Source organism: Musca autumnalis, unplaced genomic scaffold, assembly GCF_047663935.1.
Source record: "Musca autumnalis isolate F117 unplaced genomic scaffold, ASM4766393v1 scaffold_4, whole genome shotgun sequence".
NCBI lineage: Eukaryota > Metazoa > Arthropoda > Insecta > Diptera > Muscidae > Musca > Musca autumnalis.
This window is the reverse complement of record NW_027411977.1, coordinates 91,131,409-91,157,411: the sequence shown is the minus strand read 5'-3', so window position 1 is coordinate 91,157,411 and position 26,003 is coordinate 91,131,409. Positions and strand designations below refer to the sequence as shown.

The window sequence follows — 26,003 nt, the reverse complement described above, 5'->3', positions numbered from 1 at the left end:
TTTAAACTTTGCTTGGACAAAATATTACGAAGGCCAAATTTGTAACCGAATCGGCAGATCCATTCGAGAGTTATCTTGCGCTCCATCCACTACACACGGTGTTATAGGGGCTTTTTGAACCTTTCTGGATATCTTCTCAGGTAGTATGGACTTACCCCTGATGAAACTTATACCGTCGTATTGGGGGCAATGAATACAAGTTGTTGCAACAAAAATCAAAGCGATTCGAGAGCAGGTCCTAATCTGAACTTATCCGAAATTTTGTGTGGGAGGTACCCGAAGGAGTGGACCGATTAAGTCCATTTTGAAAACTCATCTAAGTTTGGTAGAAATTTCACATGTGCAAAGTATGGGCCAAATCGGTTACTTCCTTCAAGAGTTATCGTGCGCACACATTTTCCGAACATTTTCGAACTTTTGTGGGGGAGGTACCGGAAGGAGTGGACCGATATAGCCCATCTTCGAACTTAAACTAAGTTTGGACAAAATATTACGAAAGCCAAATTTTGGATCGAATCGGCTGATCCTTTCGAGAGTTATCGTGCGCACCAGCCAGCCAGACGGACAGACAGACAGACGGACGGACATTGCTCAATCGACTCCAAATTGTCTGAAACACATTTCGTCCAAACATACTTGGGGTCTAAAACCATTACCATGTTGCAAAGAATTTCAAAACTATTCAAGACATGTATTTAAACTGCATTTTGTGTGGGAGGTGCGAGAAGGAGTGGACCGAAACAGTCCATATTCTAACCTCATCTATGCCAGGAGGAAATATATTGAGAAACATATTTTAAACCAAATCGGTTGAGCCATTCTAGAGTTATCGTTTAAGCGAACAATGTTGAACTTTTGTGGGTTGGGTCGAGGAGAAGGCCGATGTGGCCCATCTTCGTAATTGATCTAAGTCGGGACAACATATTACGAAATATATTATAAATATTTCGTTGATGAGAAATTCATGGACAAATTATCTACCGTGGTAGTGGGTCTTCTATGTATAGAAGACTCCTTTAGGATGTCCTCTACTTATACAAGATCTACTTTGTAAGTCCTTTTTGTATAGAAGGCCTCTTCAGGATGTATTCTATGTATAGACGACCCTTTCAGGATGTATTCTATGTATAGACGACCCTTTCAGGAGGTCTTCTATGTATAGAACACCCTTTCAGGAGGTCTTCTATGTATAGAAGACCCTTTCAGGAGGCCTTTTATGTATAGAAGATCCTTTCAGGAGGTCTTCTATGTATAGAAGACCTCTTTAGGTGGTCTTCTATGTATAGAAGACCCCTTTAGGTGGTCTTCTATGTATAGAAGACCCCTTTAGATGGTCTTCTATGTATAGAAGACTACCCTTCTATACATAGAACACCACCCTTTAGGTGGTGTTCTATGTATAGAATACCCTTATAGGAAGTCTTCTTTGTATAGGAGGTTAAATATATATGTGTAGAAGACCCCTTCAGGAGGACTTCTACGTTTAGAAGAACCATCTTGGAAGTCATCTATATATAGAAACCCGCTTTAGACCCTTACAGGAGGTTTATTATATATAGAATATTCTTTCAGGAGATTTTCTTTGTATGGAAAACCTTTTAGAGAGGGTTTTTATGTATAGAAGAACTTTTCGGGTGGTCTTTAATGAAAAGAAGACCCTTTCAGGAGGTTTTCTATGTATAAGTTATCCCCAAACCACAATTGTCCATGTATTAGTAGACTTTATAAATGCCCTTTGGAGTACATGAATACATTTAGCAGTGATTAAAAAATACCCACAATGATTCGATAATGTGTAAACATTTTCTATGTCTTTCGGAATATACATATGAATGAGTTATACAGCAGTTATCCACCACTTTTCGTAAGGTCTTCAAATTGTCCATAGCCTTTAGAATACCTTAAAACTAATCACTTTCTTTCGGTAATGGAGTATATTCCAACATATCAAATACAAATGTTCAATAAAACTTGCGTAGAGCATAAAGGTATTCACAAAAACATTTTTAACAATGTTTTTGTTTTATTCAAGTTTTGCTTAGAAAATGCTTCAGATGACAAAAAACAATCAACAAATATCCCGGTAATGCGAACTTTATGCCTTTCCTTAAAGTAATTAAAAATAACGGTTCCGTTTTGATTATTCTACCCTAGGTAAAGTAGCATTTTACGCATTTTACAAGCTTATTATAATAATATCTTGAGACATTTTAGGGTATATGACTAATATTTAAACTAAATGTTGTGACTTAAGATTTGTAAACCAATTCGACGGACTATGCTTTTTCGCACCCAAGAGACACATAAACTTTAATGCACGTTTTGGAAAGCACAAAGGGACAATTAAAACAATGAATAGTACCAAACATGAATATCTAGGAAGCTGGATATGGGTAAATGGAAAAAATGAAGACCAATGAAAATCTTTCAGATTTCTTTAGCCTAAGACAAAAACACAAATGCATATTAGCTTCAACAGTTTGTTGTTGAGCATTTTAAAGCGAATGCTGTTACATATATATGTACGTATGCATGTAGGTTATGTATGTAATGCAACAAACAAACAATAGTTAATGGGGGGCAGGACATTGTTCAAACGCTTCTTGTTTGCTTTTTTTTGTGGATATTGGTGTCATTTTGTTTTTTGTTGTTGTTGATGTTTTGGCTTGATTTGAAAATAAATGATGCTTACTTTTTGATGAGAGATCGAACTTTCTTAATTGTTCGATTAAATATGGTTTTGTTGTTATCTCCCGCCGTCGCAGATGCCACTCCGGGTTTGGTGGGTGTTGAACCTAATGAACTGCTTGATGTTGTTTTGGGCACACGACATGCGGCGGTGCCATTACCACGATGGACATGAGCTGCTGCTCTTGTCTGACTCTTGGCAGCTGAAGGTGGTTTTGCCGTTGCAGGTAGTGTTGCTTGTGTGGAAGATGCCGCAGATGCCGATGACGATTTACAACTCTTTTGGCTTTGTGTATCCTCATGTTCATCTTCGGTCGAGCTAATGCCTTCTGGACTCTGTCTATTTGAGGGACTTTGTCGCAGAGCAGTAACACGATCCGGTGTCAATGATTTAGAGTCCCGCACCGAAGCTGAACGCATAGGCAGCGAATGTATGGCCCCATTTATAACATTGGTAGAGCGTATTGGCTCTGGTGTTTGCGGTGTGGCAAGATTTTGCATACTCTGTGTACCATCTGTGGGCGATGGTGGCACTGTAAGTGCTGCAAGTGTCTGTTCATCAAGAAAATGATCTAGGCTGCGGGATTTGCGATGTTGAGGATTTATGGGTGGTAGGTGGGCTGATTTGTCGCGACGTGACACATTCGCACTTACTTCATCTTCGAGTAAATCGTCTGTGGACACGGAGTAATCTTCATTGGGTTGAAGAGTACTGGTGGAACTGGCATTGGTTAATGCCAGACTACCCGCTGAGACAATAGCTGCTGCTTCAGCTATTTTACGATCACTACTCTCATTACTATCCAGTAGGCCGTCTACACTGTGACTTCTAAAGTTCGATGCTGCCGACTTGGAAGTGCCACCAGCATCATTGCAAATGCCAACAGCTGAGCTGCGACGTGGAGGTTTATAGGCCAATGGTGAGACATTCTGCATTGAACCACCCATAACCAAGGGTTTGTGAGTCGACGTTGGTTGTGTTCTGTAGGGAGGCAACATATTACGCTTGGAACTGCCTCGACCAAATACACTCAGCTGGCTGCCGGTACTGCCCAATTTACCCGTACTGCTGATCATACTGCCGCCTGCTCCTCCTGGACCCAAACGTTGGCGAGCCGGTGATGCCGATTGCCGATATCTATTTGCCTGGTGACTAGCTGCTAGTTTGTGATTAGTTTGATTAATTAATTGATTATTATCATTATCATCATCATTATTATGTAGGTTATTAAGTATGTGTAAGGCTTTAGAATTTTGACTAAGAAAACTACTACAGCTGCTGAGGGAACAACAACTGCCACTGTGGCCACGTTTCATTGCCAATTGGCCATTTAATAATTTCGATTTTAATTTACATCTGAGTATGGATGAGGGAGAATTTAAAAGAGTTTTGAAATGTTTCTTGCTATGATTACTGCTGATGTTGTTGTTGTTGTTGTTTCTGCTGCTGCTAATCTTACTAATATAACTACTAAGGCTAACATTATCATTAATATTATCAATAATATTCGAAATAGAAGGAGAAGAAAATGAAGAGGATGTATAGATGTTAAAAGTAGTAGGATAATGTAAAGAACTAAATAATGGAGGGGTTGTTGTGGTAGTAGTAGTATTGGTAGTCTGAGAATTAAAAGAATTTTCAAATTGTTTTTTAGACTTTAAACAATCCAGTCAATCGACACTGGATCGTCCTGTACTTGAGGATGTTGTTGTAGTAGTAGTTTGTGCCCCACCTTGTCCGCCGCCATTAACCGATGATCCATTGTTGCCGCCGCCACTGCCACAATTACTGCCGCCAGCATTACTGCCCGCCACACTATAGTCCGAATCGTTGCTGTGCATTCTTTGGTATGTAACCGTTGAACTGGGCGTGCCCGGTGTCATTGCCGTTATGCGATCAATATTCTTTTCGCCGCGCATAAATCTATAAATCGAAAATCGAATCGAGAGAAAAAAAGCGTGATTGTGTGATTACTATTTGTACGCTACGTTGTACGGGGCGTGAGCTCATGAGTTGACAACGAACCTCTCTAATTTATCGATACAGGCATCTTGATAGTCATGTATCCAGGTGACGCCATTAAAATGACAAACGCTGCGCATATCCTCGGGTAATCGTTCCGATTCAGGCCAACTGAATTGATTATCAATAATTGGTATAATATTGCAATTTGAATTTAGAGCAGCAACAATTTCCTGAAGAGAAAAAAGAAAGATGAAAAACAATAAAAAGTTAAAGGGGGAATTAGTAAAAGTCAAGAGAAATATGAAGTCAAAATAGGGAACAATTTTATAGATACATACATACATATTTTTAAAAGTGAGGCAATGTAACAAAGAAGTACTATTGTAGCAAAGAACTAATATTTCCCATAAAGAAGGTCATTTTATTAATCCGTTGGTCGGACAATACATTTTTTAACTGTAATGCGAATATTGTTCTAAAAGACACTTCTTTATAGAGAATTATTCAATAAATCGAAGTACGTTATAGAGAAATGCAACTGTACCTCAACTCCCTAACAACAAACTGTGTAGAGGAGGTTATTTTAGAGGTAGTTTACACTATCTATCAATGTCATATGACACGAAATAACATTCCATATTTACCCACGGAGGCAATGTGGAGACGTAGTTTTTTTACATTTTTGCTGGTGTGGACGCACAGAGTAAATGGCGTAAGGAAAATCTCCAATATTACACATATTAGATGGCAAATTTCATGTCATATGACATTTACATATAGTGTAAACTACCCCTTAGAAAAACTTATAGTTAAACAGTACATTATTTATTAACGCCCAAAAGTATGCACCACATAAAAAGTCAACTTAACAGCAATATTACAATTGTGGGTTGGATGGTGATGAATTTTATAAAATTGTATATATAAAATCTGCCACTTCATGTAATATGTCAAACTGTAAGGCCATTTGATTCCATTTCCATCAGCTTTTAGGCTAAAGAGGTATATACACTTTGATACGATAAATATATGCCTCATCGAAATAATGGTTTTAGACCCCAATTATATGTATGTTGACGAAATAAGTTTCAGAAAATTTGGAGTCGATTTAGTCATGTCCGTCCTTCTGCAGGTGTGCCTGTCTGAGACCACCTGATTGTAGCGCACGATATTTCTCGAACGGATCAACTAATATGGTTCAAAATATGGCTCGGGTGATATTTTGTCCAAACTTAGATTTAGTTCCTTCGTATAACTCCCCACAAACGTGTAACTCTTTTCGGCAACTCGAAGGAAATAACGGATTTGGGTACAAACTTTGCACGTCGTAATATTTCCTCCAGGCATCTGATAGTTTCGTATATGCACTATATTGATTCACTCCTTGGAGTATCTCCTACACAAATTTTCTACATTTTTGGTACAAGTGCAGTTAAGAGACTCTTGTCGGATCGGAATGATTTCTTTTTTTGCAGCATGTTGTGCTCGCGGTCCGTTTTAGGACGGTACAATTTTTCCGGGGACAAGTCCATAATGGTAAAAATGGTTCAAAAATTACAAAGAAATTAAAGATGACCGACACTTATTTACTTGTCTTTCGGGACCATCGAATGAGATGTAAAGGAGTATCGAAGAGGAAAAAAGGAAAAGTCTGATAGCGCCCTATTGCTGCAATAAAACATTATTCAACCTACTGATTTCTTCATATTCAGGATTTCCCCATTTTAAGATAGCGTTGCTGGTGTGGAAAATGCCGACGACTATTTACAACTCTTTATAATTCGCATGTTCATCTTCGGTCGAGCAATTCCTTCTGGACTCTGTCTATTTGAGGTCTCATTTATCACATTGGTAGACCGAATTCGGATCTGTTTTTAGAGGTGTGGCAAAATTGTGCGTGCTCTGTGAACCATATGTGGGCGATTGTGGCACTGTATGTGCTATTAATCAATCGAAAATGAAATTTGAAAATCAGGCGGCCTCAAATTTCAATTATTAAATGGTTGGGCATCCTTAAACCTAACCTAATCTATGGACCATAAAAACAAGTAAAAAAGTATCAGTCGGCTTTGCCGACGGAGATATACCCTCAGCCTGTGCAAATTTAATTACTTTTTTCACAACAAACTTATGTAATTAGGGGGTTTCAAAATTTTGGTCGTATGAACCGACAAAAATGTTGATTAGGATTAAACTTCAAAAATTTTGCGGAAAAGGTACTTAAAGAAATGGACCGACATAGACCATGGGGGTGCCATAGGGGGTTTTTGCACCCTTCGGGCTGTTTTCTCAAGAAGTATGGACTTGCCCCTGAAACAACTTGTACCATCGTAATTGAGGCAGCGAATGTAAGTTGCTTCAACAAAAATCAAAGTGATTCAATAGCAGGTCTTAAAGTGAACTTACCCAAAATTTTGTGTGGGATGTACGGGATGGAGTTGGCAAATATAGTCCATATTCGAACCTGATCTATATCTGGTAGATACTATGAGAATGTGTAAAGTATGGACCAAATCGGTCACTCCCATCAATAGTTATCTTGCGCACAATTTTTCTGAATATTTTTGAAGTTTTGTGGGGTAGGTACCTGAAGGAGTGGACCGATATGGCTTATCTACGAACTTAAAGTAAGTTTGGAAACAATATTACGAAGGCCAAATTTTGGCATGAATCGGCATTTCCGTGTCATAGGGTTTGTTTTTCAACTTTCAGGCTATTTTTTCAGGAAGTATTGACTTGCCCCTGAGGAAACTTGTACCTTCGTATAGGGGACAGTGAATACAAGATGTTACAACAAAAACCAAAGCGATTCGAGAGCAGGTCCTAAACTGAACTTTTCCGAAATTTTGTGTGGGAGGTACTCGAAGGAGTTTACCGATTTAGTCCATATGGGAACCTCATCTAAGTCTGGTAGAAATTTCATAATGTGCAAAGTATGGACCAAATCGGTTACTCCCTTCAAGAGGTATCGTATGCACAAATTTTCCGAACATTTTCGAACTTTTGTGGGGGAGGTACCGGAAGGAGTGGACCGATATAATCCACCTTTGAACTTGAACTAAGTTTGGATAAAATATTACGAAAGCCAAAAATTGGACCGAATCGGCAGATCCGTTCGAGAGTTATCTTGCGCTCCAACCACTACACACGGTGCCATAGGGTTTTTTGTAACTTTCAGGCCATTTTCTCAGGAAGTATGGACTTGCCCCTAATGAGACTTACAGCGTCGTATAGAGGACAATGAATACAACTTGCGTAAACAAAAATCAAAGCGATTCGAGACCAGGTCCTAAACTGAACTTTTCCGAGATTTTGTGTGGGAGGTACCCGAAGGAGTGGACCGATTGTGTCCATATTGGAACCTCATCTAAGTTTGGTAGAAATTACACGATGTGCAAAGTATGGACCAAATCAGTTATTCCCTACAAGAGTTATCGTGCACAAAAGTTTTGGGACAATTTTTGAACATTTGTGGGGGAGGTACCTGAAGGAGTGGACCTATATGGCCCATCTTCGAACTTAAATCGGATCTGGACAAAATATTTCGATACCCAAAATTTGAACCGAATCGATTGATCCGTTCGAGAGTTATCGTGCGCACCAGCCTGCCAGACAGACAGACAGACAGACGGACGGACATTGCTCTAGACCTACTCAAAATTGTCTGAAACGGATATCGTACAAACATACTTGGGGTCTAAAACCATTATTTCGATAAGGCACATTTTTGGTCGTATCAAAGTGTAAATACCCTCTTTAGCCTAAAGGCTGAGGGTATAACGAGAGTAGTTCATGACAGCAGAATGACACTACCAAGGCGAATTTAGGAAGGTGATACAAAAAGCGGATTCAGGTCATAGTCTTCATTTGCTGTCAACTTTTTTGCGCGAAATATCAACAAAATTTGAAGGAAACGGTAAACTATTCTTCGCGAAGATTAAATAAAGATGTTGGTAAATTCTTTATAGAAGCGAAATATTTGTTATTTATTTTTGATTAAAAATATGTTTTGAAAGCAAATGAAGACATCCGTTGGTATTATTGTATCACCTTCTTTCTTGCACCATGGACAATACTTTATTATATTTTATTATGTTCCTTGTCATAGGAGAATAATTGGGAATGAAGTGTCAAATCACCAATTAGCTAATAAATCGGCAAATTGGGACTTTGAAAAGTATGGGCACAGATCTGAATACGATATCCAGGTAAATTTGACCCAATTTCTCAATATAAAAGCTCTAGATGAAAATCATTGCGGGTGTAACTAGTGGTCATTGTATGGTATGAATCTAGCAACGCTTTTAATGCCTAAATCCTTCTCCCGGCCTCTTATACTGTTACTTTTCACATAACCCAGTGTGGGCCTTAGGATATTTTCTGAATGTTCTAACAATTTTCTAATACCTTACAAACTGTGTTAAACATAACCTCACATTTAAATGCAATTATTAAAATTATCTATAAATTTTTACAAATTAAAAAAAAAAATCAACTTACCCTATGCACCCAATCTTTACAATCATTATCATCGACACAACGTTCGAGAGCATTTGGTGTTAATACTAAAACGAAATTTTTCGCTTGACGAATACTGTTTAGCAAACCATTATCAAATTTTCCAGCCTCCAAACGTTCAACATCAATGAACACCGAGAAGCCGCGCAACTGCAGATGGACCTAGAGAATGGATAAAACGAAAGATTTAATACAATTTTCCACTCTTCTGCAAATCACACGCTACTCACCTTAAGCAAACTAGCCAACTGTGAACCATTGGAACGTCGATAACTAACAAAAACATCCAATGTCTTGGCCATACTATCCTCGGAGGCACTCGATAAGCTATTCTCCAAACTTTTGACAGCATTCAGAATCCTTAGGCGATGTATGGAATTTGTTATGTTGCACTCCTGTATTAGCATATCTTCGTTGAGGTGGGGCAGAGAATTCTTATCGATACCGGCATTTAACATTGAGTAGGTATAGGTACAATATTCTGGCCCAATTTCAGCCAAAAATTGATGCAACTTTGCTGTATCCTTGGACGAATAGTCAGCCATACGTTTGAGATTTTGTAGTTCACGTTCGAAACGTTTTAGCAGGATGCCATTCATTATGCCGATATCATCGCGAAGATTTTTATCGGTCAGCTTCAAGAGCAAGTCACCATCTACTTGGGATTCCTCGAACTGTTTGACAAATTGACCGAAACCGATTTGTTTTACCCACTCTTGGACATCTTCGACAGACCACAGTGGCACCTGTTGGGACAGTTTGTGGGGTACAGTTTCTCCTATCAAGCGCAATGCTTGGGCGGCAAACTTTGAGGCTATGGCATTTGGACAACTGGCCACGGTCTTGAGGGCTTCGATGGCTCCAATTTCACGGAATATTTCTGTGTTACCCTGCTCACGCTTTATGCCAGCTTCCATACAAAAATGAAAAGCGGCCAAACTACGGGCTTCTTCTCGGTTTGAACTTAAAACGGGAACTAAACGTTGTAGCCAGTGTTTGCTTTGACCATGGGCATGGGCCAAATTCGACTTGGCAAACTCTGAGGGATCGTGGGAGGTAACGAACGGCTCAACCAAGTCCAAACAACCGGATTTCAAGACCTCGGCTTCAATTTCTTTGTTGGCGACTAGAACAGCAATGGCCAGGCAGGCATAATACTTGATGTTGTCGTCATTGTGGAAGGCCAGCGGGAACAGCCACATGGGTACTTTACGCAGGATCATGGCTTCTTGATTTTCCGCACCACCATACAGAGACAAATTGGCCAAGGCACTGGCGCAATGCCTCAACGTTTCCACATCGCTGGTCCGACACTCGAAGAGTACAGCATCTAAACCGCCCAGTTTAATGACATCCGAACATGTGCCCTCAGAGTGTTTGAAGAGATGTTCCAAAATACCCGTACCCACCCGTGAGTGTTCGGTACTTTGGTTCTTGGTGCAGACACAGGCAACATTCACCACCTTATCCAGGCCATTGTCCACCACATGGGTACGATTTTCTGTGGTCAAACACTGTTCCAACAATTTGGCAGAGGAGAATTTGATGCGCATATCACTTTGGACACAATTACGCATCAATAGATCCAGACCACCACTGCTGCGCAAAGAATTACACAAACTATAACCCAACTCATGACCATGTGTGGGTACTGCCCAGGCACGGCGTATGACTTCATTGATTTTATCCAAGAACAATGTGGCTTCGGAGTCGGCTTTTTTCTCCTGCAGTGTGCTAACGCAATTTGTCAGCATGTTCGAATACTTGTTTATGGCCTGTTCGATTTCCCTTTGGCCACTGTTGGCTGAAAGAGACATTAAATCGTCTAGCTTAAAGTCGGCCAGTTTAAAGAAGCTGCCATTTGTGGTGGACATTTGTGAGGATGAAGAGATCATGGTACTGCCACCTGAGCTGCTGACACCTTTACTTGTCATGGTATAGTTGGCCTGGGCGGCGGATGACATGTGCTTCTCTTGGCTAATAATGCCATTGGAGGTCATCGTTTGGGATTGTTGGGATTGGGAGATGGCTTTCTTGTCGGCGGAGAAAGTGTCACTTTGTACCTTAAGGCTGGCGGCAGCCACATTATTGCTGGCCTGTTGTGTAATATCACCGGTGCGCAAGGAGAGAGCTTCCTAAAAGAAACGAAAAGGAGGGAAAGAGGAAAATTAATAAAGTTTTTTTTTTTTTAAGATTATTTGGAGACATGGAGTTAGCAAATATACAGAGAGGGGGAGGTCCATTCGAGTACAATAAACATAGAGCCTTATTGACCTAATTTGTAATTTTTGTTCTTGCTGTTGTTGATCATTCTAACCTTATTTTGTTCGACTTCTATGGGTATTTCTCGAACATTTTTCAGTGGTTTTGGTGGTGGAGTTGGTGATTTTATGCCATTATGATTGATGTGTTGATGGTGTTGTTGCTGTTGTGTTGAGGATTGACAGCTGTTGCTGACTAGAGAGGGACTAGATTCTTTACGTACAGCGGTGCGTGAGGCACGACTACTGCTGGAGGCTGATGCCGATTGTGACATTCGGGCGGATGCTGATGAGGCAGATGACGAAGAGGCAGTGGCAGCAGAGCTGCTGCTGGTGGCGGCGGCGGACTGGGACATTCTTCGTTGACCGGCTGCCGACGACGAAGAAGACGACGACGATTGAGCACATTTTGAGCTGGAAGATAAGGACGCTGTAGAAGTTACGGCGGGTCCAGGAGGGCCAAGTATGACCTGTACGGGTTGTGGCGGGGGCGAAAGTGGACAGTTATTGTCAAAACGACTTAACGATGAACCGCGACTATTACTCGACACCGGTGGCGGCGACAAGGGCATTTCCACAATTGGACTGGGTGATCTGGTGGGTATGAAATCTGATTGGCCACTAGAGCGAAATATGCCCTTGCGTACTGGCCAAGGTGCTTGATTGTTCATGTCACTGTTGTGGGGGTTATTTTGATGATTTGAATTCTGAATGTTACCAATTTTGTCGAGAAATTTAGAAAACTGTTTCAAACTGCTTAAATGAAATGAGACAAGTTTTTCAATAATGGAATTTCATAACTAAACTGAAGCAGCTGAACGGACGACACACAAACACACGCACATACACAAAGGATTTGAAGGAGTAAATTTGCAATTTTGAGAGTTTTAAAGACACGCGAATGCACGCATGAGAAATGATAAATTAAAATTTAATTATAAAACAAAAAAGCAAACCTGACGTCATAACAGTTTATGCGGACATAGATTGATAGCAATAATGGCCAAATAATATAAAACTGAATAAATTTTTTCAATGTCAAGCTAAACGCAAAACACTCGCCGAAATGATCATGAGAAAATATTTGAAATTTCCATTCGATCATCAGAAGCAACTAAAAGAGAGCAATTTCTTCGGTTGATCTCCCAACACCCAGCTAATAATAAAAATAATTTTTGGACACACCGACCGACCGACCGTGATGTTGAGGCATAACTCATTCGAGAAATGTTTACCGCTATCGTTAGAATTTGTTGTGACCAGAAAAAAAACTGTTAGTACCGCGAAAGGCTCTGAAAAGCAAGAAGAAATTTCATTTTCTTTTCAAGCGTCATGGAATCAGTAGCGTAGAAAGGCGGAACATTATTTGGGTGTTGAAAATTAACAACATTAATCCAATAAAGAAAAACGACAGAAAGCAACAATAAAAATTTATTAGGTTTTAGCAAAAGAGAAAATACAAAAAGGAACTTTTTTTGTTAATAGCTTTTTAGATTCTGTATTGAAGAAACATTTTTAGAAGTGATGGTGAATGTGCAAATATTTGGCGAAAAAAGCAATATTATTAGTCTAGCGCGTATTTTGTGGACTATTCTGTCAGACAATTTGGGTGAGTGGGAGTGTGTGTGTATGCCTTTTGAAGCATAAAGAGTGCATACATACTATGTAAATATAGCGTATTCTTGGGTCCGATCATATGGTTCCCAACACCAAGTGAAAAAAATTGACAAAATTGTTTGGGTTATTAAGTACTCGAACATAAATGAAAAATATATTATTCATTTATGTGAAAGAAGAAAATCAGAATTGTCAAGTCGGAGAGCGGTATGTGTAGCTGTTTTAATAGTTTATTTCATAAAATTGATAATTCAGTTAATTTTAAACAAGTCAATGTATATAATTCCACACATATGTACATATGTATATTGATTGAACTATAAACTCTTCTCTTCCTGGTGTAGGGTATTTAAAACAATAAATATCCATTTGTTTGAAATAATAAAATCGCACATCTGTACATTTGTATATTTAGCTAATAAATGAACGTTTTATTTGGGTTACAAATTTTGTTTTTGTTTTAATTATCGCGAATACGAGTGAAACCATAGACAGACGTAGACACATGTAGTGTAAGGAAATTGTTTTTCAAATTAATCAATGACCTTTTTCAACTGAAGAAAAAAATCGAAATTTACATGTAAATAAATATTATTAATTAAATGATTGGCTGAAATTAATGAATATTGTAATGGTCAAGTACATACATACATATGTAGGGAAGCGGGAATGAATGATATCACAAGAAAAACATTCTTAAGGATCGCAATCAGTTTGCTATAAATTTAATATAATGGACAGTTTGTGGGTTACGTAGGGGATGGAAGATACCAAGGAACGGTCCTGACCTGGGGAACTGCCTTTAACACCCGTTAAAGGTAGTGATCTAACATGTGCCGAGCGTTCTCCCATAAGAACGTTAAAAACTTGGGTTTGGTTAGTTAGTAACCCTCCCTAGAAAAAACAGCCTACTATGAAAGAACAAAAGAAAAGAAAAACAACCTCTCTAAAGTTGACGAAACCGGAAACGTTTTAAGGGCCATGATCTGCGAACCTGCACCTGGAATGTTCGCACTGTTTATAGAGAACGTGCAGTTTACGCCTTGGCAGATGTACTTGAAAAGTACAAGGCCGACATTACCGCCATACAGGAAATACGATGGATTGGGAAAGGCGTCACAACAACACCTAAAGGTGACGCACTGTATTATAGCTGTCATGACACAAAGCATGAGTTTGGTCTCCAGCTTCACCCCAGTGAATGAAAGACTTGCTGCAATTCGATTAAAAGCTAAATTCTTCAACATCAGCTTTTTTTGCGCTCATGCTCCCACTGAAGAAAAGAACGAACAGACCAAAGATATATTTTACGAGCGCCTAGAAGAAACTTATGACCGTTGCCCTGCCCATGACAACAAAATTATACTAGGGGATTTTAATGCCAATATAGGAAAGGAGAATATCTTTGGCCCAACAGTCGGAAAATTCAGTCTCCACAATGAAACATCTGATAATGGCATGAGGCTGATAGACTTTGCAGCGGCAAAAAACATGGTAGTTAGCAGCACCAGATTTAAACATCTCGACATCCATAAGGGCACCTGGCTGTCTCCAGATCAGAAAACAAGAAATCAAATTGATCGTGTTGTGATAGATGGAAGACATTCATCGAGTGTGCTGGATGTACGATCTTTCCGAGGTGCAAACATAGACTCGGACCACTACCTTGTTGCAGCAAAGGTACGTACCAGATTAAACGTAGCAAACAAAGTGCGAATAGACACAACACGGAAGTTGGGCATCGGTAAGCTGCAATCACAACATATAGCCACAGCATATTCCACTCAACTGGCCCAACTGCTTAATCAAAGCACTCCTGGTCCCGATAAAATATCTGTAGGCCTATTTTGTAACTTTTTTCGATTGAAAAGTTGTTAAAATTTCTTTTGTTTTTGTAACAACTACAAAACAAACAAATGAAATTGTTGTAAATTAAACAATGAGTAAAGTTGTTAAAAAGTTACAGAATAGGGGGACAGGACAATGGCAAAACATTGCCCACTCCATGCAAACAGAGGTATCGGGTGAAAAGGAGAGAGGAGAAACGTCTTTTCCGCAGGAAAAAGAGAGAGATGGAAAAGCGGGAGTGTGAACAAATCGAGATGTACAGGAGACAGAATGAAGTCCGAAAATTCTATCAAAGAGTCAAGCATCAAACTGATGGCTTTGGAACATCCTCCTGTAGAGACCAGCAAGGTAATGTGATAACTGATACAGATAGTGTGCTAAGGATATAGAAAGAGCATTTTTCCAAACTGTTGGTATCCAATAGTAGCGAAGTCGACGAAGATACCAGAGATCCAATCCCAGAAGATGGTATTGAATGTATACCACCCGGCCAAGATGAGGTAAAGACAGCAATAAACCGGAATAATAAGGCAGCAGGAGCTGATGGCCTACCAGCCGAGCTGTTTAAAACCGGAGGCGACACGCTGATAAGGTGTATGCATCAGCTAGTTAGCACCATCTGGCAGGAAGAACGAGTACCCGACGATTGGAACCTGGGCATCCTCTTTCCCGTCCATAAGAAAGGAGGTAAGACTTTATGCTCCAACTATAGGGGCATAAGTCTTCTCCCTATCGCCTACAAGATAGTGTCAGGGATATTGTGCGAACGACTAAAGCACATGGTCAACGAAATAATTGGATCATATCAATGCGGCTTTAGACCAGGCATGACCAAAAAGAGAACGGAGAAAATGTGAAGGTATTCAATATATGTGCAACTTATAACAGTTTGTAATTTTGTATTCACGCAAGCTATGAAACAATAACAAATCAAAACATTTGTTCTCTTTTGTACGCTCTTTCTGTGCATTCGGGTTGTGTGCGTGTAAATTGCCGAAAATCATCGGCACCTCCGTGCCAAATGTGACCATGCTTGCTTTAGACCTGGCAAGTCCACCATTGACCAGATATTTACCCTGCGGCAAATCCTGGAGAAGACTCAAGAGATGCAGATCGACACCTACCACCTTTTTGTCGATTATAAAGCAGCCTTCGACAGCCCGCTACGTTCAGAGGTATTCCAAGCAATGTCTGAATTTGGTATCCCCGCAAAGCTCATTCGGCTTTGTAAAATGACTCTAACTGACACAAGATCTTCAGTTAAAATAGGAAAGAACCTCTCCGAAGAGTTTTGTACCAAAAGAGGTTTCAGGCAAGGAGACAGCCTTTAGTGTAATCTTTTCAATATCCTGCTAGAAGAGGTTATACGAGAGGCAAACGTCAAAAGAAGTGCCACAATCTACACATGTTACTTGTTTATGCTGATGATATAGACATCATCAGTAAAAGAAGTAACCGATACCTTTATGAAGGTCGAAGGAGAATCTGCTAAAGTGGGTCTGGCGGTAAACGGCAAGAAGACCAAGCTGATGGTGTCGACGCGCAATGCGTCCATTGAGCTCGGACCAACTGCTAAAGTTGGTTCCTATAATTTTGATGTAGTAAAAGACTTCGTATACCTCGGCACCGCCGTAAACACAACAAACGACATCAGTTGTGAAATAAAAAGAATAATTGTATTGGCCAACAGATGCTACTTTGGCTTAAGTAAGCACTTCAAAAACAAAGCCACAACTCGTCAAACAAATATAACGCTTTACAAAACACTGATACTACCCGTGCTGATGTATGGTTCCGAAGCCTGGGTACTTGCGCAAGCAGATAAGGCTGTGCTTGGCGTGTTTGAGAAAGAAATTCTTCGAAAAATCTACGGACCGATCTGCGTTGACGGTGAATATCGAGCTGTATCTGCTATACAACGACATCAATATAGTTAAACGTATCGAGATGCAGCGATTGCGTTGGCTTAGACATGTAATAAGAATGAGCGATGATAAACCCGCTAAAAAGTCGTATAAATTCGAGCCACATAGCGGTGCACGCAGAATTGGCAGGCCAAAGAATAGATGACGCAAACAAGTGGATGATGAGATGGCAAGGCGCGGTATTCCAAAAAGCGAAGCAATAAACAGAGAGAATTGGAGATCTTTTCTTAGTTCGGTTTATGGAACAAATGTTCTGTAATGCGCCAGCTAAGTAAGTAATGGACAGTTTGTGGGGTATAGTTTCTCCTAACATCTCCACTGTGAAATGTGGGTGCCCTTTTTCATTGACAAGAAGTACTCAAAATGGCAAGGAAATTCTTCGTTTTTCTTTGGACGATAGAATGATGCCTGATTCTTTTAAGTTCCGCTATTCCATTGGTATAAACATTTCGAGGAGCATTCGAACTATTAATTTTTAAATATTTCAGCTGCGACTGATCGCACCTTGGATATATAAGGTGGTACCGATTTTATGCATTTTCAGTATTATACTGACATTAATCAACTGACTGAAGTAAAAATTGAAATATGTATAGCGTTTCTATAGCGAGTAGAAAATCTCTTTACAACAAATTGTCAATATAGGTCCATTTTGGCTGCACTGTGCAAGGGAAAAATTGAAAACTTTGAAATATACATATAAAATCGACATTTAAACTTGCCGACAAAAATGTGGATTAGGATTGAAGTTCAAAATTTCTGCGGAGTGTTGCCAGGAAACGTGGATTTGTCCACGTAAAGCATAATTCCACTGTAAACAGCACCACAACGAACAGCATCAGTATACATTTCCAACGGAAATGTAGACACAAAAGTTGAACTAAGGAGAGGACCGATGATATGGGCCATTTTAGAAATTAAATTTGACAAAATATTAGGAGATCCAAAGTTTAGACGAAATTGGTTGCCCCGTTCAAGAGATATCGTGCATACCATTTTAGTGAAATTTTTAAGTACCGGGGGAAGTACCGGAAGTTGTGGACCGGTATTGCCCATCTTCGAACTGAAACTAAGTTTGGGCTAAATGCCAAATTTTGATCCAAATCGTTTGATCAGTTCGAGAGTTATTATGCTCTCCAGCCACTACATATGGTGCCATAGGGGTTTCTTTACACCTTTAGGGATGTTTTCTCAAGTAGTATGAACTTGCCCCTAAAAAAACTTTTACCGTCGTATTTGAGGCAGCGAATGCAAGTTGCTTCAACAAAAATCAGAGTGATTCAGAAGCAGGTCTTAATGTGAACTTATCTGAAATTTTGTGTGATAGGTACCCGAAGGAGTGGACAAATTATTGAACTTTTATGGGGGAGGTATATGAAGGAGTGGATGGTTATGGCTTATCTTCGAACTTAAACTATGCTTGGACAAAATATTACGAAGTACAAATGTTGATTCTTGGTCGGTTGATCCTTTCGAGAGTTATCTTGCGCTCCAACCACTACACACGGTGTCATAAGGTTTTTTGCAACTTTCAGGCTATTTTCTCAGGAAGTATAGACTTGCCCCGGATGAAACTTTCACCTTCGTAATGGAGGCAGCGAATGCAAGTTGCTTCAACAAAAATCAAAGTGATACGAAAGCAGGTCTTCTAACTTAATCTAAGTTTGGACAAAATATTACGGAGGCCAAATTTTGGACCGTCATCCGTTCGAGAGTTATCGTGCGCTCCAGCCAGCCAGACAGACCAACGGTCATGACAACGTCAACTCCAAATTGTCTGAAACGGATTTCGTTCAAACATACTTGGGGTCTAAAACCATTATTTTGTCCGTATGAAAGTATATATACCCTCGTAGACATAAATGCTGAGGATATAACTATTACCACGCCCAGTTTGGACCAAATCGGGTACTCCTTTCGAGTGCTATCTTTGATACAGCCATTTTACGGTAGTTTATTTACAGTTTTTGGGTAAATCTCAAGAAGTATGGAATTTGCTTCTAAAAAAGTAGCCCTATATTACGACCGTATAATTTTATTTATAATATTGTAAGAGCAACCATATTCTAAGAGCTTAATACGGTCTTTTAAAAATCTTAAAATATATATTGTTAATTCAACAAGAGAGAAGTATCCCTTGTCCCATCTGGGATGTTTGTGGAACAATTATTATTATTATTATTGTTATTATTATTATTGTTATTATTATTATTATTATTATTATTATTATTATTATTATTTTTATTATTATTATTATTATTATAATTCAACAATATATTTTGTGTCACGATGGTGCCTGACACAAAATATATGTTTAAAGCAACAATATATTTTCAGATGTTTAAAATACCGGATTTTGCTTTTAGAATATGATTGCCCCTGTAATATCTATTATCTGCGTGAATGCTCGAAAAATATTGAATTTTTGTTTGGGAGGTACCCTAAGAAGTGGGCGGAATGAATCATGATCTAAATTTCGACAAAATATTACGTAGTTCAAAGCTTGAATCAAATCATCTGTTCCGTTCGAGAGTTATCGCGCGCATTAGCCAGACGGACGGACAGAGACATATCAAAACCTATAGAAGTTAAAAACTAATATTGACAGAATAAAGTTTTGGCGAGTTTTAAGAAATGTATTGCTTGACACCGTAATATTTTGCCATTGAGTTTTGTCGCAGGCAAACGCAGAAAAATATATGTATGTTTGGACCCAAACAAATATTTGTTTAGGACTGATTGCAAACAAATATATGTTTGGATCTAAACATAATTTGTTTGTGTACAAACAAATAAATGTTTGCAACATTTTGTAACATATCTCAATTTTATTTGTTTGGGTACCAACATATTTTTTTATGTTAGAACATATTTTTTATGGGTGGAGAGAGGATTTTTGTCACAGAGAGTAACAACAGGGCTCTCGCGGCTGCGGAATGCTGTTTTATAATAAAGAGCTGGTGTAATAGGTGACGCAGAAGCTTTGGTGGTGTGTATGGGTAAAACACATGTGTGTCATGCTTTGCTGTTGTTAAGCAACGTATCAAGCGAGGAGAAAAAGAAAAATATTGTATTAATTGTGTTGTACTTTTTCTTCAGTTTTCTAAATACAATCGTTGAGTAAAGACGGTAAAGTGGGTGAATAAATCAGTGTTTTGTGTGTGTTTTGAAATATGGATGTGCCTATTTATTACATTGTATAATCATTTGATTCCAGATGCCGATTTCCCGCTGATGATTTCAACTTTGAGAAATTTAGACTCCCTTGCTCTCAGAAAGCGCCCACTGTTGCATGTGTTTGTTTTTGTTTTGCACCCAAACATATAATTTGTTTGCACCTAAACATATATTTGTTTGCAGGACATATGTTATGTTTGGGACTGATTGCAAACAAATATATGTTTGCTGCAAAATATGTTTGGGACATGTGTATGTAAGAGAGGCGTTTTTTTTCCTCCGTGCAGAGACGACAGTGAACTGGCCCAATTTTTATGGAATTTTTTGGATTAACATCAGATATGAAATGAAGAGAAGCTCGTTGATAACATTATTTTACAGGCGACGACTGTGACTGTGATTCACAACTAATTGACAGAACTAACAACATAACATTACAACATTAATAATTATCTAATCTTAGCATTATAGCCATTGAATTGTGTCTGACTGAAATCACGAGTTGACAAATATAAAGGCTTTTTTTGGGATCTCTGAAGGAACTTCTGTGTATTTTTGTGCGTAAATTTCCAAAGAAATTCCTGATTTCTTGTCTTAAGGTCATGACGAATGGATTGGAAAGGCAAAATGGACCTAAGTCCGTCGTCACCTATGACATAAACAAATTCACACAACCTTATTAATATTTTTTTTATTTTTAATTTGCTAGACTCAATGTTCCAACACGTTCTTTCCTTAAGTTGTCGTTAACATTGCCTTTAATTACCATCTTTATGAATATTCAGGTGTATTCTTCCATTAGCAATTACTTGTCAACTGAAAGCAGAAAGTTTGATCGCGACGCTTGGCAAATGCATGCAAATATTTAACAGAAAATATCGAATAATTTATAGATACAACGTATTAAACAGATTTCAGACAAAAACAACAATCACAGACAAAGTATGTAGAGAAAAACAAAACGAAACGGAAGAACGAACAATTAACGGTAAATTAGTAACTTATAAGAATTTCAAATAAAAGCTCACATAGGTGCGATAACGATAACTCATTTTAAGCGGTTGTTAGAGGCGGCTAGGCAGATCAATAGCAAATCAATTTAAAGGAAAATAACCGAAAAACACTTTCGTTCTATATTTTGCACACAAGCAATGCTAAATAAATTATTATTATTTTGCTTAGTATTTTGTTTTCTTGTTCTTTTTCATTATTTTTATTTTTCAAAATGAATGAAGCATTTTCAAAACTTTTGCCAATCTATTTGTATTTTTATTTTCTTTTCCGATTTGTTGTGCTTGGCGTGCGTTTGTGTGTATGCGTTTCTTGTTTTTATTTCAATATTTTTATGTTGTTATTGTTCTTGTTGTTATTTTGAAATTGAATTTGATTTTAAATTCAAATGATCTTTAACACCAACAGAAGGTCGTTGTTGTATATTTGGTTTTGGTTGTATTTTTAAAACACTGTTGTTAGTTTTAATTTTATTTATTTTTTATTTGAAATATTTTAATTCCTTTGCTTTGTTTTGGTTGAACTTTTTCTCCTTCCTAGTTGAAGAGAAACACACACGAAAATAGTTTCGATTTATTTATGGCCGTTTTATTTTGATTTCGAAATACACTTTCAATGACAAGTTCAGAAACTATGCTAACTAAAACAAAAACACAATTGATCGATTAGAGGTGCCGATTGAAGAGCCTATTTTAATGTCACCTGTTTTCAGGTGTATACTGCCCAATGATTGGCCAAAATATTCACGTACAAAACTTTTTTTGGGTTTGCTTATTTGTTCTTTTGCCAAAATTAACAAATCAATTGCAATTTTTTTGCGGATTCGAGGAAATACTTTAATTTTGTTGCTGCTGTTTTGTTTTAACCGTAGATGAATTAAGAATTTTTTTTTGGGTTTAAATTTGAAAAATTCTTGAAATAAATGCAAAATCTTGTATACGTCTCGTTTTAATTAGTATGACTATTTCTATTTTTTGTTTGCTATATATTCGTTGTTTTTATTTTTCTTTATTATTTATTTGTTTTTTTTTCTCTCTTTTGTTTGTTAACGAAATTTCCCGACCGCTTCTTGAGCGCGTATGAGCGATTTGAAATTGAAATCCACTCGATCGTGCAGTTCGTTAAAGACTAAACGGCAACAGCTAGGCGAAATTTTCAATAGATTTTGAAAAAAAAAATACAAAATAGAATGCCAAAATTTGTATTCTCTCGCCATTGTAATGTTAATTTAACGAAACATTTTTTTCGCGCGTAGATTTATGATGGTGAGAGAGAAACGCCGCACAATGCTTAACCCATTAAGAACCATAAAATATTGCTTAAATAACAATTTTAATTCAAATTATCCTAAGGACATTGCCATTATATGATGGTATGGGGAAAAGTAAGAAACTCAAATCCTTTCTAAAAAATTCAATAAATATATAAGTCAATTATATTAATTATGAAATTAATTAATCGACGTTTTTCATTGAAAATTCAAACACTTCAATTTAAGTTTCTTATTAGTTATCTCCCCACTCGAATTCTTACTTAATCGAAATGGGTTAAAGCCAACACAATAAGATAGATTTTAAGAGTAAAACTTTTTGCTAAAGAGATACATATGAGAGATTAAAACTCAGTGATCTCTAGTTTTTTTAGCACACCATTGTCATTATGCTCTAGTTTTTGGTTTTATTGTTTACATTTTACTTGTAACAGCCGTTGTGGTCAGTAAGTGTTCTCCGAAAGCGAATTGGACACAATGACCTGCAAGTTCATAGAATTACACTCATATATGGTAGATACGTATATCAAATAAATTGTGTTTTTTAGTTATGAATTGATCTTATTAAGGTGATAATAGCCTTTTAAATATTAGCTTTGTTGTTGATATATGTGATAAATTTGTATTATAGTTTAAAATGAGGAAGGAAGAGTGTTAATTGTGGGAAAATGTTGAATCAGGGATGCCAATGTGATGGTTTTCCCGCTACTTGTGGTGATTTTTGACGTACAAAAACCACTGTTTTAGCTGGGATTTCAACTGTTTTGAGGTAACAATCGCTACAGACCAATGGTACGTATGTGGTATATAGCGATTTTTACCCCAGAACAGTTGGCAACCCTGTGTTGAATACATTAATCAAAGGCAAAGGCTGTTCCGACAGCTAAATACCCTCAGCTAATGATTGTACCAAAACAGTAACAGCAGTTGTGGACCTAAAGAAGCAAGTATCATTTTTGTAGGTGTCAAAAAAAGCTTTTGACGTTTTCAGTGAAAATTTTTAGTGGTTATATTATAGTGGGATAGGCATCATAAATCACGAGCCTATTTTTTCCACTGACAGACCCATTAAACACAGTCTACACAAAATAAAATTTATAGCGTTGTAGCAAAGACCAGTTGAAGATTTGACTTATCCTATCAAAGAAAATTATAATGTTGTAGTCATTACAATTTCAACACAATCCGAGATGTAGTCTTAAATTTGATAAAAGCGCAAAAGTGTTGAACTAATTTAGAAGTCATTCCTTTCCTAGAAGTCCTTAGGTTCATTAAAACCTTTAAAACGATGCTCGAACAGCCCTTAACAATTTTTATACCCTTAGCATTTATGCTAACGAGGGAATATACGCTTTCATACGGGCAAAATGGGCCTCATCGAAACAATGGTTTTAGACCCCAAGTATGTTTGGACGAAATGTGTTTCAGACAATTTGGAGTCGATTGAGCAATGTCCGTCCGTCTGTCTGGCTGGCTGGAGCGCACGATAACTCTCGAACGGATGAACCGATTCGGTTCAAATTTTGGCTTTCGTAATATTTTGTCCAAACTTAGTTTAAGTTCGAAGATGGGTTATATCGGTCAACTCCTTCCGGTACCTCCCCACAAAAGTTCAGAAATGTTTGGAAAATTTGTGCGCACGATAACTCTTGAAGGGATTAACCGATTTGGTCCATACTTTGAACATCGTGAAATTTCTACCAGACTTAGATGATGTTCCAATATTGACTCAATCGGTTTACTCCTTCGGGTACCTCCCACACAAAATTTCGGAATAGTTCAGTCTAGGACCTGCTCTCGAATCGCTTTGATTTTTGCTGTAGCATTTTGTATTCACTGCCCCCCATACGACGGGATAAGTTTTATCAGGGGCAAGACCATACTTCCTGACAAAATAGCCTGAAAGGTACAATAAACCCCTTTGACATCGTGTGTAATCGTTGAAGCGCAAGATAACTTTCGGACTGATCTGCCGATTCGGTCAAAAATGTGGCCTTCGTAATATTTTGTGCAAACTTAGTTTAAGTTCGAAGATTAACCATATCGGTCCACTCCTTTAGGTACCTCCCCTACAAAAGTTCAAAAATGTTCGGAAAAATGTTGCGCACGATAACTCTTGATGGGATCCTAATATATCCTAATATATCTACCAGATATAGATCAGGTTCGAATATGGACTATATTTGTCCACTCCTTCGGGTACCTCACACACATAATTTTGGATAAATTCACTTTAAGACCTGCTCCCGAATCACTTTAGTTTTGTGTTGAAGCAACTTGCATACGCTGCCTTAATTACGACAGTAAACGTTTTTTCAGGGGCAAGTCCATACTTCTTGAGAAAACAGCCCGAAAGTTGTAAAAAAAACCCCTATGGCACCATATGTAGCGTCTGGAGAGCTCGAACCGAATACTGCGTTCGTCCACACTTTGGATATTGTAATATTTCTTCGAATATTAGATGAAATTCGAAAGTGGTGCTTTAGGTCCACTTCTTCCGGTATCACCCCCCCCCCCCCAAAAGTTGGAAAATATTGTTCAACATTTTTGTGTGTTTAAGGGTCTGTTTGAGGATCCTTTGGACATTTTTACCGAAGGTTTTCCTAGTGGCCCTGTTTACAGCGATATTATTTTTTTCGTAGGCTAGTGTGATAAAAAGCTCTATCTATCGATATCCCCGCAAATGTTTCAGCTTTAATCCTATCCATAATTTTGTCGGTTCATACAAACAAATTTTGAAAACCCTTCTAAATACATATGTATATCCACACAGGCTGAGGACTAGGGTTATGACTTTTTGACATTTTTCCTCAAAAATGATTTCCTGTAGCAGGGATGAATGAACTTTTGCCTATTAATCACTATGCTATCGTTTATTCCATTGAAATATAAAAAAAGTTCACGCACAAATCGATTTTAAAAAAATAATTTTTTGAAAAAATATATGAAATGAAAATTTTTTTTTCAAAAAATTATTTTTTGTTGCACGAATGAATAAATATAAGCCCACTAATAACTATAATAACGTTTATTTCATTCAAATATTAAAAAAGTCGCGAAAAAAGTCACTTTGAAAATTTTTTAAATTTTTTGTTTTTTGTTAAAAAATTATATTTTTGAATAAAAGCGTTTACGACATTTTTACGATTCTCAGAATTAAAGAAATAGTGAAAAATAATTTAAAGTCATTTTAATTACCTCATGTTGCTCTAAAGTTTATTTTCAATTATATATCTGTTTTCCGTGACTTCAAAAAATTGTCCATAATTTTGATAAATTCAAATTTTAAAATCATTTTGTGCGTGAAGTTTTTTCACCGAATCACCTTATAATTAAGATTTTATGTAATCTTATGGCAAAACTCATCACGCTATGATACAGGGATATGAGGTTGTAAAAAAGTCATAACCCTCAGTGAGGACATATCTCTGTAGCCAAATCCGACTGATACTTTTTTTACTTGTTTGTATACCCTCCACCATAGTATTGAGGGTATATTAAGTTTGTTTTTCCGTTTGCAACCCATTGAAATAATCAGTTTTTGACCCCAAAAAATATATATTTATGATTAGGGTAAAATTTTGAGTCGATCTATGCATGTCTGTCTCCCGTCCATGCGCCCGATTTCAGGTATATTGGCGTTTTTAGTCACATTCTCAGACCGAATATATTTTGAAATGTAGGGTTTCTAGTGACCAACAAACGTATATTCCAAATATATT

General features: G+C 37.8%; 1 protein-coding gene across 50 annotated transcripts in view; it reads right to left on the bottom strand.

Annotated features, from left to right (window-relative positions):
• The window catches only part of Sarm (sterile alpha and armadillo motif), a 374,264-nt gene that overhangs the window by 11,866 nt on the left and 336,395 nt on the right, over nt 1-26,003 (bottom strand). For 13 of the 50 annotated variants that reach the window (XM_073980092.1, XM_073980093.1, XM_073980096.1 and 10 more), the window contains 5 exons: nt 9,403-11,307; nt 9,155-9,334; nt 4,715-4,884; nt 4,422-4,612; nt 2,693-3,848 (listed from right to left, as the gene is read on the bottom strand). In XM_073980092.1, coding sequence (XP_073836193.1) covers nt 2,693-3,848; nt 4,422-4,612; nt 4,715-4,884; nt 9,155-9,334; nt 9,403-11,307 — 3,602 coding nt within the window. Of the gene's footprint in view, nt 1-2,692; nt 3,849-4,421; nt 4,613-4,714; nt 4,885-9,154; nt 9,335-9,402; nt 11,308-11,657; nt 12,190-21,028; nt 22,160-26,003 lie in introns of those variants that run through there. The other 37 variants (XM_073980094.1, XM_073980095.1, XM_073980097.1 and 34 more) reach the window with 17 other exon arrangements.